This window comes from Etheostoma spectabile, unplaced genomic scaffold (genome assembly GCF_008692095.1).
Source record: "Etheostoma spectabile isolate EspeVRDwgs_2016 unplaced genomic scaffold, UIUC_Espe_1.0 scaffold00009133, whole genome shotgun sequence".
Taxonomy (NCBI): Eukaryota; Metazoa; Chordata; class Actinopteri; order Perciformes; family Percidae; genus Etheostoma; species Etheostoma spectabile.
The window spans coordinates 1-18374 of record NW_022603656.1 but is presented as its reverse complement, the minus strand read 5'-3'; the positions used below and the strand labels follow the sequence as shown (position 1 = coordinate 18374).

At 43.3% G+C, this 18374-nt stretch overlaps 1 protein-coding gene across 6 annotated transcripts in view; it reads left to right on the top strand.

Annotated features, from left to right (window-relative positions):
* The window catches only part of LOC116679003 (multiple C2 and transmembrane domain-containing protein 1), a gene marked incomplete at its 3' end in the record, with an annotated part of 29862 nt that extends 12010 nt beyond the window's left edge, over positions 1 to 17852 (top strand). Inside the window, 16 exon segments of one of the 6 annotated variants that reach the window (XM_032508746.1) lie at positions 206 to 329; positions 1368 to 1412; positions 3132 to 3170; positions 4691 to 4855; positions 6011 to 6141; positions 7743 to 7929; positions 9315 to 9408; positions 9509 to 9611; positions 10802 to 10904; positions 12563 to 12664; positions 13772 to 13846; positions 14041 to 14160; positions 15120 to 15227; positions 15320 to 15373; positions 15460 to 15569; positions 17743 to 17852. In XM_032508746.1, the coding sequence (XP_032364637.1) occupies positions 206 to 329; positions 1368 to 1412; positions 3132 to 3170; positions 4691 to 4855; positions 6011 to 6141; positions 7743 to 7929; positions 9315 to 9408; positions 9509 to 9611; positions 10802 to 10904; positions 12563 to 12664; positions 13772 to 13846; positions 14041 to 14160; positions 15120 to 15227; positions 15320 to 15373; positions 15460 to 15569; positions 17743 to 17852 (1670 nt within the window). 6 annotated transcript variants of the gene reach the window in all.
* Between the last annotated feature and the right edge of the window lie 522 nt (positions 17853 to 18374).

Sequence of the window (18374 nt, the reverse complement as noted above, 5' to 3'; positions counted from 1 at the left end):
GATGACTTTTAAAACAATTTTTTTTTAGAATTTCTTGGGGGGTCCTGACGGTTCCCCACTGCTTTTTTTTAAATGGCCGTGAGTAGAGTTGAGAGTGCAGCAGTATGCGCAGCATTCACACCTGTCCTGTGTGTGTGTGTGTGTGTGTGTGTGTGTGTGTGTGTGTGTGTGTGTGTGTGTGTGTGTGTGTGTGTGTGTGTTACAGGACGATACCTGTAACTCTGGTGCTGAAGGACTCGCAGCACCCGGATCAGGACCTGGGCACCCTGGATCTGGCCGTCACCCTGACCCCTAAAGACAGTCCCATAGAGGAGCGGAGAGACTCCACCGTACGTAGACACACTGCTCATCTGTCCTGTTTAATGGGTGCGACTGTAAACCAAGCATCTTCATAAAATACTACGATTACAACTATTAGTAGTATTAGATGGAAGGAAAGTGAGTTTTTGCAGTTTTGTGATGATGTTTTTTTCCTTTTGTAAAACATTTTACTTTAAAGTAGTTCAAGCGAAACAAGTAAAAACTAAAAAACTAGTGTCACACATACACAGTGACGACGGGCCGCAAGTAGACACTACTCTGTTTTAAAAGGTCAAGCATCACAATAATAATCCTTTATTTAAAGTGCTCATATTATGCTTTTTGGCTTTTTCCCTTTCCGTTGCTGTTATCTATCTTTTTTGTGCATGTTATAGGTTTACAAAGTGAAAAAACCCAAAGAAAATGAGCAGAATATGAGCACTAATTTAAAGAATTGTTTCAGCACTACTGGATTACTAGACGGGGTAAACCAAGCCCGATCTGCCGGAGATTTGATTTCGAAACCTGTCCTTTATTCTATCCTGCCTCCGTTACAAATCAGCGGGGACCAATCAGAAAGTTGCTATTGGCGGGGTTAGCACGATGCCGATAGAGACGCGACAACAGGCAGCTTTTTGTTTACGGTCAACACGGCGGCCACCCTTCGGTGCAGCGACCCGTTGATGCCGCTGTCGCTGCTGCTTTAAAACATTTCAAAGGCGAGTTTTCTCTGGAACAATTCCTACAAAAGAAGGACGTGTTTGCCTCGCTATCAACCGGCTTCGGTAAAAGCCTAATTTACCAGCCAGCCCGGCTGGTGGCCAAAACAACGGAGCTCAGCTGTACGTCACCTGATTGGTTGAAGGACTGTCCAATTGCATGCAGAGTCATTTGAACTATACGCATTGATCACGCCTCTTGTGCAGTGGAAACTACAGAGAAGACTCCCCAGAACAACGTTCAGTCTTTAAAGACTGAGCTTGGTCTGGTGATTGCCAGACTACTGGATCACACGATGACAGTGACCTCCTAATGATGAGTGTTTGTGCTGCGTTTGTTTCCCACAGCAGGGACAGGTTATGAAGTATCGGTGGAAGCCGTACGTGAATAAAGTGAGTGTAGAGGTGATTAGGCTCCTACAGCTTGGCCCTGATTCAACCCTCTTCCTACTTCTAGTTTAGTGAGAAGCTTCGTCCTGTTTATCAGACGCTGTAGAGAACAAATTAGATCTTTAGTGATATGATTTAGTCTGGTAGTTAGTACTTTTTACCGTAGTTACACGTTTCGTTACAGTAAGAGTTTGGAAAGTGATGCACAAGAACACATAACATACGACGAACGTGAAGTGTGTGTAACGAACTCTCAGGACATCACAACAGACTTTATAAAAAACAGGAATGGTACCTCGCGGAACACGGGAGTCGCTGGCAAACTAACTAACCGATGGAGGCAGCAGTAGAGCAGCAACTCCCGTGTTCTGCGACTTAAAATGACTGTTTTTGTCAAAGGAGTTTGGTGGCTTTGAACTAGATTAATCAATATTCCCTCGCTCTCGTTTATTTCTATATGCTCTATTTCGTCTCTGTCCCGTTTCTGCTGGAAAAAAACCTCGTCACCCTTTATTTTGAAGAGAGCCTTTATTTTGAAGAGAGCCTTTATTTTGGAAAGAGCGGAGATAACGACTTCAGTTCCCGTCGTAAAGGGCCGTCCGACAGCAAGGTGAAGCGCTGAAAATGCTCTAACTTAAACTGATATAGATTTAGTAATTTCCCAATTACAGTTTCCATTGGTTTTCAAATGTAAACATGGAGTTAAATCCTTCTTTGCTGCCATACTTTAGTTTCCTTTTTTCACACAGTTACAGTTCAGAAGATATGTTCTCAGCACTAAGACGTCTCATCCGTGTTTTATTCAGCATATAAATGAATCATCAGTCTGTGCTGCAGCTCCAGTCTGAGAGAAAGAGACAGACAACAAAAAGAAAGAGAGAGAGAGAGAGAGAGAGAGAGAGAGAGAGAGAGAAAGAGAGAGAGAAGGAAAATCAACAGTGAGAGCAAAAACTGAAGACCGAGAGCTTGGAAAGATCAAAGTGTCCTTAAAACTGATGAAGCCGTACATATGAATATTCAGCCCATTCTTTCTATTTTGAGAAGCTGTATTCATGGAGCCTAATTAAAGTTGCAGTACCCCTCCCCTCCATCAGATCCTCCTTGTAGTTAAACCGGTCCTGTAGCTCCCCCTGGTGGCGGTGCTGATCCTGATGTGCATCTCATTTAGATCTGGACCATAGACCGTTAATAATAATGGACTAAGCATCCGGTTACTGCAAATGCAGAAGTACCTTAAACCTGTTTTCTGTCTGAGTTCCAGCGGGGGGGGGGGGGGGGGGGTGCAAAAGCAGGACGGTTTCTGTAGAAATCTGTGAGAAAGTGACCCACTTCTCTCTTGATTTATTACCTCAGTCAACATTTTCATAATGGTCTCAGTTTCCAGTTTTAAGTCTTCTGCAAAACAGAATGATCCTTTTTTGAATTATGGTCTTTTTGATTTTAAAATCAGCGATGGGGGGGGGGGGTTTAGAGCGTGGTTATGATGTGATTGACAGTGAAAGTGTGTAAGCAGCTCCTCCCCCATTGTCTAAAATCATCACATCTGACTATAATACAACTATAATAGCAGATCTCCACAAAAACAATGGGTGACGTCCCACATGCTCTCTCCATTAATATTAACGCTCTATGATTTTAAAACATATGTGCAGCTCTCTAGTTATTACAGTGTACTCCCAACCTGCAAAAGTCATGACATAATGTATTTTGATGTATATTCAGACCATGCTGCTCAGGAGGTCCTGGAAACGATCCACAAAGGTAACTCGCCCTCATCATCATCATCATCATCATCTGTGTGTGCCGTCGCTGTTTTCCATTAACTGTCCTGAAACCTCCTCGCTCATCGCTCTCAATCAGCTTCAATCTGTTTCAACCATAACTGTTTTTGCTCATTTTACCATCAGGGCCCCGTGTGACTTGTATCTGTCTTGTGTCGAAGATCTTTCACAGCATAGAGTTCAAATAGAAGTCAGACATTTTGTCTTTTGAGCTTCTTAAATGTTGCGTGTTGCTGTGTGTTGCTGCCGTCTCTTCCATCCACCGGCTGTTCCCAGGGCCCTGTTCTTCAAACTGTTATTAGCCAATCCCTCCATAAGCATGATGTAATCAGGCTCTGGATGTCTGGTCCCTACATATTATACCTTCAAATATACGATATGCATTATAATATATACTAACCAGCTAACTTCAGACGATTTGTTCATCTTACATGAAGTTTTGCTACCAAAAGGAAAAGTCTGTAGAGCACCGAATGGGGATTATTCTGACGATAAAAGTAGTCTCCATCTAATGCCCTGTTCCCCCCTGTATGATAAACGACTGACAACAGCAATCTCGGGGGTGGGGGGTAATGGGGGTAATGTTACCTGAAAACAGTGTGTAGTTTTTCTTTTTAGAAATATGAACAACGTTGCTGTCATTGAACATTACTAACGACATCTTTCATGTTGGTTTTGAGCGTTATGCACCCCCGCTAACCTGGACAACGGTTTTAGAACAGTAGCGTTATACAGCGTCTCCTGCAGGTGGGGGGGGGGGGACCGTAGCGTTCCCTAACGTTAGCTTCCTGTCTCAGCTGGGATCTGATAAACAGTAGATTCATCTAATTCATGGTCCACGAGGCTAATTTCCAACAAACTGTAGCGGTCATATGTCACGGGGCCCGTGTGAATGCGGATGTCATGTCGCGGCTTTCGTTTCTGTTTAATTTACTTAAAAGTTAATTTAAATTTGAATTTGTTTATTAATGGTGGTGCACGGTGTACATAGAAGAAAACCCTGTTGTGCGTCTGCCCTATTTCTGATTTTCTGATTCCATGGCGGCAGAAATTTAACCGTGGCGGTCCGCCACCAACACGTCAACACATCAACACATCAACACGTCAACACATCAACATATCAACACGTCAACACATCAACACATCAACACGTCAACACATCAACACATCAACACATCAACACGTCAACACATCAACATATCAACACGTCAACACATCAACACATCAACACGTCAACACATCAACACATCAACACGTCAACACATCAACATATCAACACGTCAACACATCAACATGTCAACATGTCAACACATCAACATAGAGGAAACACTGAATCTGACCACAGCTTCAGAGAAAGTGAAATCCAGGATCAAATCAAACATGGAGAACCCTGCGTGCTGTCCTTTCATTTAACTGACATAATAAATAAAGTTCTGTGTGTGCGTGTGTGTGTGTGTGTGTGTGTCTGTGTGTGTGTGTGTGTGTGTGTGTGTGCAGCAGCAGCAGTCAGTGCGTCTCTCTGAGCTGCATCGAAAATCTCAGCTGTGGCGAGGGATCGTCAGCATCGCGCTGATCGAAGGCCGGAACCTGATCCCCATGGACCCCAACGGTCTGAGCGACCCCTACGTCAAGTTCAGACTGGGACCCCAGAAATACAAGAGCAAGGTACGCTGACCTCTGATCAGCCGCCTACACTGACCTCTGATCAGCCGCCTACACTGACCTCTGATCAGCGCCTACACTGACCTCTGATCAGCGCCTACACTGACCTCTGATCAGCCGCCTACACTGACCTCTGATCAGCGCCTACACTGACCTCTGATCAGCCGCCTACACTGACCTCTGATCAGCCGCCTACACTGACCTCTGATCAGCCGCCTACACTGACCTCTGATCAGCCGCCTACACTGACCTCTGATCAGCCACCTACACTGACCTCTGATCAGCCGCCTACACTGACCTCTGATCAGCCGTCTACACTGACCTCTGATCAGCCGCCTACACTGACCTCTGATCAGCCGCCTACACTGACCTCTGATCAGCCGCCTACACTGACCTCTGATCAGCCACCTACACTGACCTCTGATCAGCCGCCTACACTGACCTCTGATCAGCCACCTACACTGACCTCTGATCAGCCACCTACACTGACCTCTGATCAGCCGCCTACACTGACCTCTGATCAGCCACCTACACTGACCTCTGATCAGCCGCCTACACTGACCTCTGATCAGCGCCTACACTGACCTCTGATCAGCCGCGGCTCAGGAGATGCTCTTCATCAAATTAAAAACCTGTTTCTCATTATGTGTGTGTATGTGTGTGGCTGTGTGTGTGTGTGTGGCTGTGTGTGTGTGTGTGTGTGTCTTTGTGGCTATGTGTGTGTGTTTGTGTATGTGTCTTTGTGTCTGTGTCTGTGTGTGTCTTTGTGGCTTTGTGCGTGTGTGTGTGTGTCTTTGTGGCTTTATGTATGTGTGTGTGTGTGTGTCTTTGTGGCTATGCATGTGTGTGTGTGTGTGTCTTTGTGGCTGTGTGGCTATATGTCTGTGTGTGTGTGTGTCTGTGTGTGTGTGTCTTTGTGACTGTTTGTGGCTATGTGTGTGTGTGTGTGTGTGTGTGTGTGTGTGTGTGTCTGTTTGTGTGTGCGTGTCTTTGTGACTATGTTTGTGGCTATATGTGTGTGTGTGTGTGTCTTTGTGGCTATGTGTGTGTGTGTGTGTGTGTCTTTGTGGCTATATGTGTGTGTGTGTTCGTGTGTGTGTGTGTGTGTGTGTCTTTGCGGCTATATGTGTGTGTGTGTGTGTGTGTGTGTGTGTGTAGACGGTGCCAAAAACCCTGAGTCCCCAGTGGAGGGAGCAGTTTGACCTCCACCTGTATGAAGAGACGGGGGGGGTGTTGGAGATCACGGTCTGGGACAAAGACACGGGGAGGAGGGACGACTTCATCGGACGGTCAGTCAGCGCATTTCTGTGTTTACCTGCGTTTAGTTGTAAAATTATAAGAGCTGTAAACCGACACTTTTCTCAACGTTTATGTAGATTTTTTTTGTCACTTTAATTATGTTTTTGTTGTGTTTTTTTAACAAGTGTTTTTCTCACATTTACCAACTTTTTTCGTCACTTCTTTTTAACAGGTTTTTTGTCACCTTTGGCGATTGTTTCCCATTTTGTTTGGTCACTTTTTTCAGCGTTTATAAAAAATAGAATTTTTTCTGCGTTTTTTAAGCTTTTTTTTTTACAACATTTTTCACTTTTTTCAGCGTTCTTTGGTCATAGTTCTGATATATAATTGTTTTGTAAACGGGTCAGTTTGATAACATGGTTGATAACATGGTTGGTAACATGGTTGGTAACATGGTTGATAACATGGTTGATAACATGGTTGGTAACATGGTTGATAACATGGTTGATAACATGGTTGGTAACATGGTTGATAACATGGTTGATAACATGGTTGGTAACATGGTTGGTAACATGGTTGATAACATGGTTGATAACATGGTTGGTAACATGGTTGATAACATGGTTGGTAACATGGTTGATAACATGGTTGATAACATGGTTGATAACATGGTTGGTAACATGGTTGGTAACATGGTTGGTAACATGGTTGATAACATGGTTGGTAACATGGTTGATAACATGGTTGGTAACATGGTTGATAACATGGTTGGTAACATGGTTGATAACATGCTTGATAACATGGTTGATAACATGGTTGGTAACATGGTTGATAACGTTGTTGATAACATGGTTGGTAACATGGTTGATAACATGGTTGGTAACATGGTTGATAACATGGTTGGTAACATGGTTGGTAACATGGTTGATAACATGGTTGGTAACATGGTTGATAACATGGTTGGTAACATGGTTGGTAACATGGTTGATAACATGCTTGATAACATGGTTGATAACATGGTTGGTAACATGGTTGATAACATGGTTGGTAACATGGTTGGTAACATGCTTGGTAACATGGTTGATAACGTTGTTGATAACATGGTTGATAACACCGTTGATAACATGCTTGATAACATGGTTGATAACATGGTTGATAACATCATTGATAACGTGGTTGATAACATGGTTGATAACATGGTTGATAACATGGTTGATAACGTTGTTGATAACATGGTTGATAACATGGTTGATAACATGGTTGATAACATGGTTGATAACACGGTTGATAACACGGTTGATAACACGGTTGATAACATGGTTGATAACATGGTTGATAACATGCTTGATAACATGGTTGATAACATGGTTGATAACATGCTTGATAACATGCTTGATAACATGCTTGATAACATGCTTGATAACATCGTTGATAACATGGTTGATAACATGCTTGATAACATGCTTGATAACATGGTTGATAACATGGTTGATAACATGGTTGATAGCATGGTTGATAACATGCTTGATAACATGCTTGATAACGTTGTTGATAACATGCTTGATAACATGCTTGATAACATGCTTGATAACACCGTTGATAACATGCTTGATAACATGCTTGATAACATGGTTGCGTGTTTGCTGTCCAGCTGCCAGTTGGACCTCTCCACCCTGTCCAAGGAGCGAACTCACCACCTGGAGCTGGCCCTGGAGGAGTCCCGGGGCTCCGTGGTGCTGCTGGTCACGCTCACCGCCTCGGCCCACGTCTCCATCGCCGACCTGTCCGTCACGCCGCTGGACGACCCGCAGGAGCGCCGGGAGATACTCCGGCGATACGTGAGCAGCGTTCTTAACGTCAATGTTAACATCACGTACACCACTCGCCGCTATCGGCCATATCCGGACACCTTCAGCCTGACGCACTTTCTGGTCTTTTCGCAGTATTTTACATTTCCGATCATCACCAAAGTGTTAACCGAGTTGATGTATACCCATCCAACGATCTACGTATGAAAGGACCTATATGCACATGGACATTTAGATGTCTCAGTAGTATATGAAAGTGGAAAAAGACGTAAGAACGCTCGGGCGATGGACTTTCCTCCTAAAAAGTTTATATTTTTACTGAACTGGACATTAAGGAGCTCCTATTGCATAATTCAATTCAATTCAATTTTATTTTATTTTAATTATAGTATCAATTCATAACAAGAGTTATCTGGAGACACTTTACAGATAGAGCAGGTCTAGACCACACTCCAGAATTTACAAGGACCCAACAGGTCTAGTAGTTTCCTCCAGAGCAAGCAACAGGGCCACAGTGGAGAGGAAAAACTTCCTTTTAGGAAGAAACCTCGGTCAGACCCAGACCCAGACCCAGGCCCAGGCCCAGGACCAGACCCAGACCCTAATTCAGAGCTGTTGAAGCATGGTATTTTATCGGAAAGGACAGGAGTAAGATCCGGTAGTTTAGACAGCGTTGATGGGACTTTCTTTAACTTAACGGTCTGTAGCGGTGTGTCCGGTTACGGCCAATAGTAGCGCACGGCTGATTTATGGGCGATGTCGGTACTTTAGCCGGGCTCTTGTAAAGTAAAAGCTGAAGTAACGAGTTAAAACCCCATATATACTGTTAGAAAATTAAGAAGTCACACGATAGTTTTACACCATTAAATTAACTTAAAACATCAATAGATCATTTATATATGTATTTATTACGCTAATGCTACTGATGACATCTCACTAACACTCAGTCCTTCCAGACAAAATCCAGACTTTTTTTTGTGATTGTTGCAAAAATCCTCGATTATGCGGCTTGTTTTCTTAAAAAAATGAAATTGCGGGAATTTGCAAAAACTGCGGTTTGATGACAAAGAGACTGCGTTTGTCTTGTCGTCGCTTCATAACGTTCCCATTGCAACAGGGGAAAACGGGGGACATTTTTCAACTTTCTGCTGAGATATATGGGACTTTTTAATGAAAATGCGGGATTGTGAAACCATGCAAGCCCCGCATTATTTTGTGCACAAAAATCTGCGATTTATGCAGCAAACGTGCGGCGTATTTGAAAAAATGCTTTGGCTGATTATGCATTGAATTCTGCGATTGCATCATCACGTTGTTCTGGAGGGACTGAATACTGTAAAACACCGGCTGGATCCTAATGAATACCCACTGAGATACGCGCAGCGTGAAGGTGACTTCCTGTTTGATTCCTCCAGGGCGTGATGCAGTCGTTCTCTAACTGGAAGGACGTGGGCATCGTGCAGGTGAAGGTGATGAGAGCCGAAGGACTCATGGCTGCAGACGTCACCGGTAATCATAACTCTTCTCATCACACATCCTGTCCTGTAGACCGGACCTGCAGCGGTCCACTGTACGGCAGCTGTGTGACGTCCGGTGAATGTTTTCGTAGGGAAGAGTGATCCGTTCTGTGTGTTGGAGCTGAATAACGACCGGCTACAGACTCACACGGTTTACAAGAACCTGAACCCCGAGTGGAACAAAGTCTTCACCTTGTGAGTGACCGTCTGTCCACGTTTATCTGGTTCTTTCTCTTCATGAAAACAGAAATACTATGTCTTCTTCTGGGCTTTGTTCCAGAGGTTGAGCTCAGTGTCTCTCTCACTTATTATTATTATTAATATTATTATTAATATTATTAAAGGTCCCATGACGTGGTGCTCTTTGGATGCTTAGTGGTCCCCTAATACTGTATCTGAAGTCTCTTTTATATAGACCTTAGTGGTCCCTAATACTGTATCTGAAGTCTCTTTTATATAGACCTTAGTGGTCCCCTAATACTGTATCTGAAGTCTCTTTTATATAGACCTTAGTGGTCCCCTAATACTGTATCTGAAGTCTCTTTTATATAGACCTTAGTGGTCCCCTAATACTGTATCTGAAGTCTCTTTTATATAGACCTTAGTGGTCCCCTAATACTGTATCTGAAGTCTCTTTTATATAGACCTTAGTGGTCCCTAATACTGTATCTGAAGTCTCTTTTATATAGACCTTAGTGGTCCCTAATCCTGTATCTGAAGTCTCTTTTATATAGACCTTAGTGGTCCCTAATACTGTATCTGAAGTCTCTTTTATATAGACCTTAGTGGTCCCCTAATACTGTATCTGAAGTCTCTTTTATATAGACCTTAGTGGTCCCTAATACTGTATCTGAAGTCTCTTTATATAGACCTTAGTGGTCCCTAATACTGTATCTGAAGTCTCTTTTATATAGACCTTAGTGGTCCCTAATACTGTATCTGAAGTCTCTTTATATAGACCTTAGTGGTCCCTAATACTGTATCTGAAGTCTCTTTATATAGACCTTAGTGGTCCCCTAATACTGTATCTGAAGTCTCTTTTATATAGACCTTAGTGGTCCCCTAATACTGTATCTGAAGTCTCTTTATATAGACCTTAGTGGTCCCTATCACCATTTCTAGCCACTGGGGGGCCATAGGCAGACTGGGGGGACTCATATTAATGTTAAAAAACCTCATAAAGTGACATTTTCATGCCATGGGACCTTTAATGCTTTATATCACTTAATGAAATGCTTATTTTAAAGTTGTATATTTGTTTTAAATGGGTGTGCTTCTGATTCGCAGTGTTGGGGAGTACTTAAAAACAAAACAAAACTCCAGAATAGCTTCAAACATAGACACGTTATTCCTCCTCCTCCGTGTCACTCTTTCTGTTTCCTCAGTAACGTTAAAGACATCCACTCGGTGTTGGAGGTGACGGTGTTTGACGAGGACAGAGACCGGAGCGCTGACTTCCTGGGAAAGGTGGCCATCCCGTTGTTACATGTAAGTGTGATGAAGGAAAAACAAATCTGAGGTGTGTAGAGATACCCTAATACAGGTTTTAAAGGTCATGAGTAGACGGGTCGGATCGGTATTTGCACCATCCTGTCCTGAGATAAAAAGATCCCAAAAGTCTCAGTTTGAAACCTGTTGACACTTAAATTGAAGTCAAGTCCAGTTTATTTCATCCATAAAAATGGAAATTACAGTGCTCACACTCGCCATCTTACCCATAAAAACTAGAGAATTTAAATACAATACCACAAATACACTACAATATTCTACATAAATACAATATATAAAATACAATATATAAATAAAAATAATAATAATAAATAAAAACGTATAGAAATGTATGTTTAAAGTGCTTGTTGTGCTGCCTAATAGCCTGAGGTATAAAAGAAAGAGCATACCGCTTCGCTTGTGTCACAGGAGGTCTTAGACCACCACTACGCTCCATGACCCTGCCAGGCAGACTACTATGAAGAGGGGGACCCGGGTCCCTCGTTATTTTCTGTGTCATGTTTACCAGATGATCGTCATATACCTGATCCACTGTATTTAACTCTCCCACCATTTTCCCAGCCCTTTTAGTCACTCTATCAATCCTGGGCTTCTCAGTTACCCCAGCATCCCCCCCCCACCCCCCCCCCCCACCACCACCACACAGTAACTCCAAACACTACATATGACTGACATAAAAAACCTTCTCACCACATCCGTGTTCACCTTAAAGGACCGCAGCTTCCCCATACAGTAGACCCGTGGGCTTCATTTTTTCATCAGTGAGTCAACATAATCAGACCATGTTAGCCTGTTGTTAAAAACAACGCCCAGATACTTGTATGTGTTCACTCTTTCCACTACTGCACCTTTGATCTCCACTGCCTCAGCTGGGATCTTATTTCTCCTGTAATCTAGAACCAATTCTTTAGTTTTCTTAACGTTGAGTTCCAGGAAATGCATATAAATTGAAGTTTGGTTATAAGCTACTTTGCCATAGTCAGTGTGTTAGCTACAGTAGATGGCGGTTGCCCCCCCCCCCCCCCCAGTTTGGAGATGATCTCTTAACCTAACTTACCTACTAACTAGCCCATTAACTAGTCCTGTTATATAGTCTCTGGTGGCTTTGAGCAGAGATGACGGCTTCAGTTCCTCGTCGTGAAGGACCGTCTGACAGCAAGTTCAAGTTCCTGACCTTTATTTGTCCCCGAGGGGCGATTCGTTTTGCTGCAGTAGCAAAGACATTAACATACAGTACATGACAACATCAATTCAAAATACAGGATCAGACCCGATGGGGAAATAAATACCACATTAAAAGTTTAAGTCCAAGTTTTCGTTATGTGCCGACGTTACCTATTCAGAGAAAACGGGCCGTCTGACAGCAAGTTATAGAGCTGAAAATACTCTAAATATAGCGTCCACTCAAGCTGATATCGATGTTTTTAGGGGTCTAAAATGCATCCGTAGGACATTTCTAATCTTCCGTGTCTGTGCTCTTGTCTACTTCTCCAATCTGTTGCCGTGCCGACCGCCATCTTCTGTAACTAACACCCAGACTACGGAGACGAAGCTCACACAAACCCACTCCTAAACATATGTACTGTCCCTTTAAGAGTTTAATCCACACTGGAACCATGTTGTCATGTTTCTGTCAGGTCCGTAACGGCGAGCGGAAGAGCTACGCGTTGAAGAACAAGGATCTGACGGGGCCGACTAAAGGAGTCCTCCACCTGGAGATAGACGTCATCTACAACACTGTGAGGGTCACGAGCTCCTAGTCAGGGGTGGAAAGTACATTTACTCAAGTAGTACTATGGAACTGTAGTATTTCCATGTTCTGCTACTTCATACTTGTGCTCCTCAGCATCTCAGAGGGACAGGAAGTAGCTTTAGTTTCTTTTTTAGATGATGGTTTTTCGTCCCCTTCCTGTCCTACATCATTATATAATGTATGTGAAAGAGGTTCCTGGTGTAGATGAATCTACAGAGAACCATCAGCTCAATCTGCAGCTACTTTTCTATGCAGATGACAGTGTTTCCTCCCCTTCCTGTCAATTAAAACCTAAAAACCCATGTGTCTCCAGATTTGGTGATGTTGAAGGTTTTTGATAACTGAAGGGCGACGTGTTCCCTTAAGGACTTCAGTTGTCCTTCAGCTAAATAACGTCTTTAAAGGGAACTATGCTGTTTTTTTTAGCTTAATTTATGTTAACTGAACAGCTTTGGAGTCATTGGAATGGTTATATGACTTTTCTCTATAGAGAAACCTGTAGGGGGCGCTCTGAGAAACCTGTAGGGGGGGCTCTATAGAGAAACCTGTAGGGGTCTCTATAGAGAAACCTGTAGGGGGGCTCTACAGAGAAACCTGTACGGGGGGGGCTCAGAGAAACCTGTACGGGGGGGGCTCTGAGAAACCTGTAGGGGGGGCTCAGAGAAACCTGTAGGGGGGCTCTATAGAAAAAACCTGTAGGGGGAGGCTCTATAGAGAAACCTGTAGGGGGGCTCTATAGAGAAACCTGTAGGGGGGGCTCTGTAGAGACACCTGTAGGGGGGCTCTATAGAGAAACCTGTAGGGGGGCTCTATAGAGAAACCTGTAGGGGGGGCTCTGTAGAGACACCTGTAGGGGGCTCTATAGAGAAACCTGTAGGGGGGCTCTATAGAGAAACCTGTAGGGGGGGCTCTGTAGAGACACCTGTAGGGGGGCTCTATAGAGAAACCCCTCTTTAAGAAGCATCTTGGATCAGCTGTTTTTCTGACTCCATGAAAAGTTGAGTCTGTAATACCTGTCTCTGTCTCTGTCTTTGTCTCTGTCTCTGTCTTTGTCTTTGTCTTTGTCTTTGTCTTTGTGTGTCTTCCTCTTCAGTTTAAAGCTTCTTTAAAGACGGTTGTCCCTGCAGAGCGGAAATACATCGAGGAAGAACCAAAAGTGTCCAAGCAGGTGTGTTTATGTTATTGTTATTATTTGATGGTAAATCATCAGCTACATCATGCAGAGAGAGAGTTTCTGTGATATTTTAGTCTCTTTATTGAACAGCACAGCTATGATACACACACTAGATCACCAGATGTATACTGTATTTATATAGTATTCCTATATTTAGCTCATTATAACGCGGACTTTGTATCTTCCAGTTGCTCCAGCAGAACTTTAACCGTGTGAAGAGGTGCATCATGGTCCTGATTAGCTACGGGACATATATCAACAGCTGCTTCGAGTGGGAGTCTGCACAGAGGAGCATCGTCTCCTTTGTGGTATGAACTCCATCAGCAGAGACCCCGTGATATCATAACGCTGCTTTATATTATAGAGATTATAAGAATATTGGGATTAAAGTTGGGAAACGTTCACATTTATACCGGTACTGGTATGAACGTATGAATTCTGTTGCTGTGTGTGTGTGTGTGTGTGTGTGTGTGTGTGTGTGTGTGTGTGTGTGTGTGTGTGTGTGTGTGTGTGTGTGTGTGTGTGTGTGTGTGTGTGTGTGTGTGTGTGGATAATCACAGACTGGAATATGTCAACTTTTACTCAATACTATTTCAACAACACTTCACTTTGTTTTACAATGCTATAAAATATAATAAGACCCAAAATTAATGAAAGTAGAGATTTGTACTTGGCAAAGAGCGTTGGAATCAATCATGTTATTTTGGGGAATTAAAAAGAACATTGATATAGGACAACATGAGGACAACATGAGGACAACATGAGGACAACATGAGGACAACATGAGGGCAACATGAGGGCAACATGAAGATAACATGAGGGCAACATGAGGGCAACATGAGGGCAACATGAGGACAACATGAGGGCAACATGAGGGCAACATGAGGACAACATGGGGACAACATGAGGACAACATGGGGACAACATGGGGACAACATGGGGACAACATGAGGGCAACATGAGGACAACATGAGGACAACATGAGGGCAACATGAGGACAACATGGGGACAACATGAGGGCAACATGAGGGCAACATGAGGACAACATGGGGACAACATGAGGACAACATGAGGACAACATGAGGACAACATGAGGACAACATGAGGACAACATGGGGACAACATGGGGACAACATGAGGACAACATGGGGACAACATGGGGACAACATGAGGAGAACATGGGGACAACATGGGGACAACATGAGGACAACATGGGGACAACATGGGGACAACATGAGGGTTAAGTTGATGTTTCCTTTGATTCCAGGTCTTCGTGGTGGTGGTCTGGAACTTCGAGCTCTACATGTTGCCGCTCGCTCTGCTGCTGCTGCTCGTCTGGAACTACTTCTTCTCCTCGAGCAGAGGAACGGCCGACGTGAGAAAACACAGACGCCAGATTGATTTTAACCTATCCCCCTTTTTAATCGATTTAAACGTGTGTTTCTACCTTTTGTTTCTCCTTTGCAGTCGGCGGAGGCCGTGTTCGACTGGGAGGACGAAGAAGAGGACAAAGAGGACAAGGTAGCGGCGTCATAAAACCGCTGCACTTTAATGTGTATTTAATATAACAAATTAACAGAAACGCTGATCTGTCCCTCCTGCGTCAGGAGTCAGAGCCCAAGGGCTTCATGGGTAAACTGTACGCCATCCAGGACGTGTTCATCAGCGTTCAGAGCGCCCTGGACGACGTGGCGTCGTACGGCGAGCGGATAAAGAAGTACGTATCACCGGGGGGGGGGGGGTTCACCACGAGGGTAGGACTCAGCTAGCCTGGAAATCCAGACTCAAGTCCGAAAGATCAGGAGTCTGGCATCGAGTGATGAAAGTCGATCATTTCTCGAGGGGCGGCGCCAAGCGTGCATCAGTAAATCTCACTGCACACGATGGGATAACACAGCGACCAATCACAACAACACACGGGCGTGTCGTATCCAGGGCCCCGCACGCTTAGCAACCAGCGCAGCTAACTGGTAGATTAAGCGCTTTTTTTAAAACCTTGGGTTTTTTTTGACATTTTGTAAATGTTTTCAATGTCCTTGTATAATTTTTTTCTTCTTGAAAATGCTACAAAATTGAATAAAACACTCAAATTCAATGGATGTAGTGAACTGATCATTTTACTTTACGAGCCGTAAAGCTTCCGTCATCTCTAAATGAGCTGCAAGCTCTTTAAATCAAGAAAAATTAAATCAGTAAAATATAGTTTAGATTTAAATCAATCTAAACTATATATACATGTATTTATAAACTTTGTTTCAGACCCAGGGGGATCCATATCATCTATACACTTACATCTATACACATACATCTATGCACATGCATCTATGCACATGCATCTATGCACATGCATCTATGCACATGCATCTATGCACATTCATCTATGCACATGCATCTATGCACATTCATCTATACACATTACTCTATACACATGCATCTATACACATTCATCTATACACATGACTCTATACACATGCATCTATACACATGCATCTATACACATTCATCTATACACATGACTCTATACACATTCATCTATACACATTCATCTATACACATGCATCTATACACATTCATCTATACACATGACTCTATACACATGCATCTATACACATGCATCTATGCACATGCATCTATGCACATGCATCTATGCACATGCATCTATGCACATGCATCTATGCACATGCATCTATGCACATGCATCTATGCACATGCATCTATACACATTCATCTATACACATTACTCTATACACATGCATCTATACACATTCATCTATACACATTACTCTATACACATGCATCTATACACATGCATCTATGCACATGCATCTATGCACATGCATCTATACACATGCATCTATGCACATGCATCTATGCACATGCATCTATGCACATGCATCTATACACATGCATCTATGCACATGCATCTATGCACATGCATCTATGCACATGCATCTATACACATGCATCTATACACATGAATCTATACACATGCATCTAGACACACGCATCTATACACACGCATCTATACACACGCATCTATGCACATGCATCTATGCACATGCATCTATACACATACATCTATACACATGCATCTATACACATGCATCTAGACACACGCATCTATACACATGCATCTATACACATGCATCTATGCACATGCATCTATGCACATGCATCTATACACATGCATCTATACACATGCATCTATACACATACATCTAGACACACGCATCTATACACATACATCTATACACATGCATCTATACACATGCATCTAGACACACGCATCTATACACATGCATCTATATACATACATCTATACACATGCATCTATACACATACATCTATACACATGACTCTATACACACGCATCTATACACATACATCTATACACATACATCTATACACATTACTCTATACACATGCATCTATACACATGACTCTATACACATGCATCTATACACATGCATCTATACACATGACTCTATACACATACATCTATACACATGCATCTATACACATGACTCTATACACATGCATCTATACACATGCATCTATACACATGCATCTATAAACATGACGTGTGTGTAACGCGACTGTTTGACCGCATGAAGCATGAAAACCTTAAATAACTTCCTGTGACCTTGTCTTTGTCCTCTGCTCTCCTTCCTGTGACCTTGTCTTTGTCCTCTGCTCTCCTTCCTGTGACCTTGTGTCCTCTGCTGTCCTTCCTGTGACCTTGTCTTTGTCCTCTGCTCTCCTTCCCGTGACCTTGTCTTTGTCCTCTGCTCTCCTTCCCGTGACCTTGTCTTTGTCCTCTGCTCTCCTTCCCGTGACCTTGTCTTTGTCCTCTGCTGTCCTTCCTGTGACCTTGTCTTTGTCCTCTGCAGCACCGCTAACTGGACCGTGCCTTTTCTCAGCTGGTTGGCGATTGCTGCCTTATGTTTGGCCACAGTTCTCCTCTTCCTCGTTCCTCTTCGCTACCTGGTGCTGGCGTGGGGTGAGTGCTGCTTTCCTACAGGACACAGGACTCACTGAAGCTCTGTTAACATCCACGTTTAAATCCGAATTAAGTGATATCGAATTAAAAATGCCTTCTGGAAACAGGGAAATTTGATGGAATTTCATGAAAATCAACTGCGTCCGGTCTCATCTGATTTTCTCTTGATGATTTTCAGCTTAAACGCTGATGGAAAAACCTTATTTTCTGAATAAATGATGAATTGCGATTAAGTTTTAGGTCATTTTATGGTTGCAACCCGCCACAAAACGCAGAAGAAGAAGAAGTTGTAGTTCATTTCCCCCAGTGTTTCCTCTCTGTCTGCACACATGGGGGCGGGGGTGGGGGGGACAGGGACAGATGGAAGTGGACGGACGAGGAGACGAGAGACTTTCTGGATTTATTGATCAGGAACTCGTGAAGGAAATGGCCGACGAAGGTTAGTACGAGCCGTGGGACGTCCTGGGGAGACAATGGAAGACGCTCAGACAGAGGGACATGTCTCAAAAAAAGAGTCTCGCA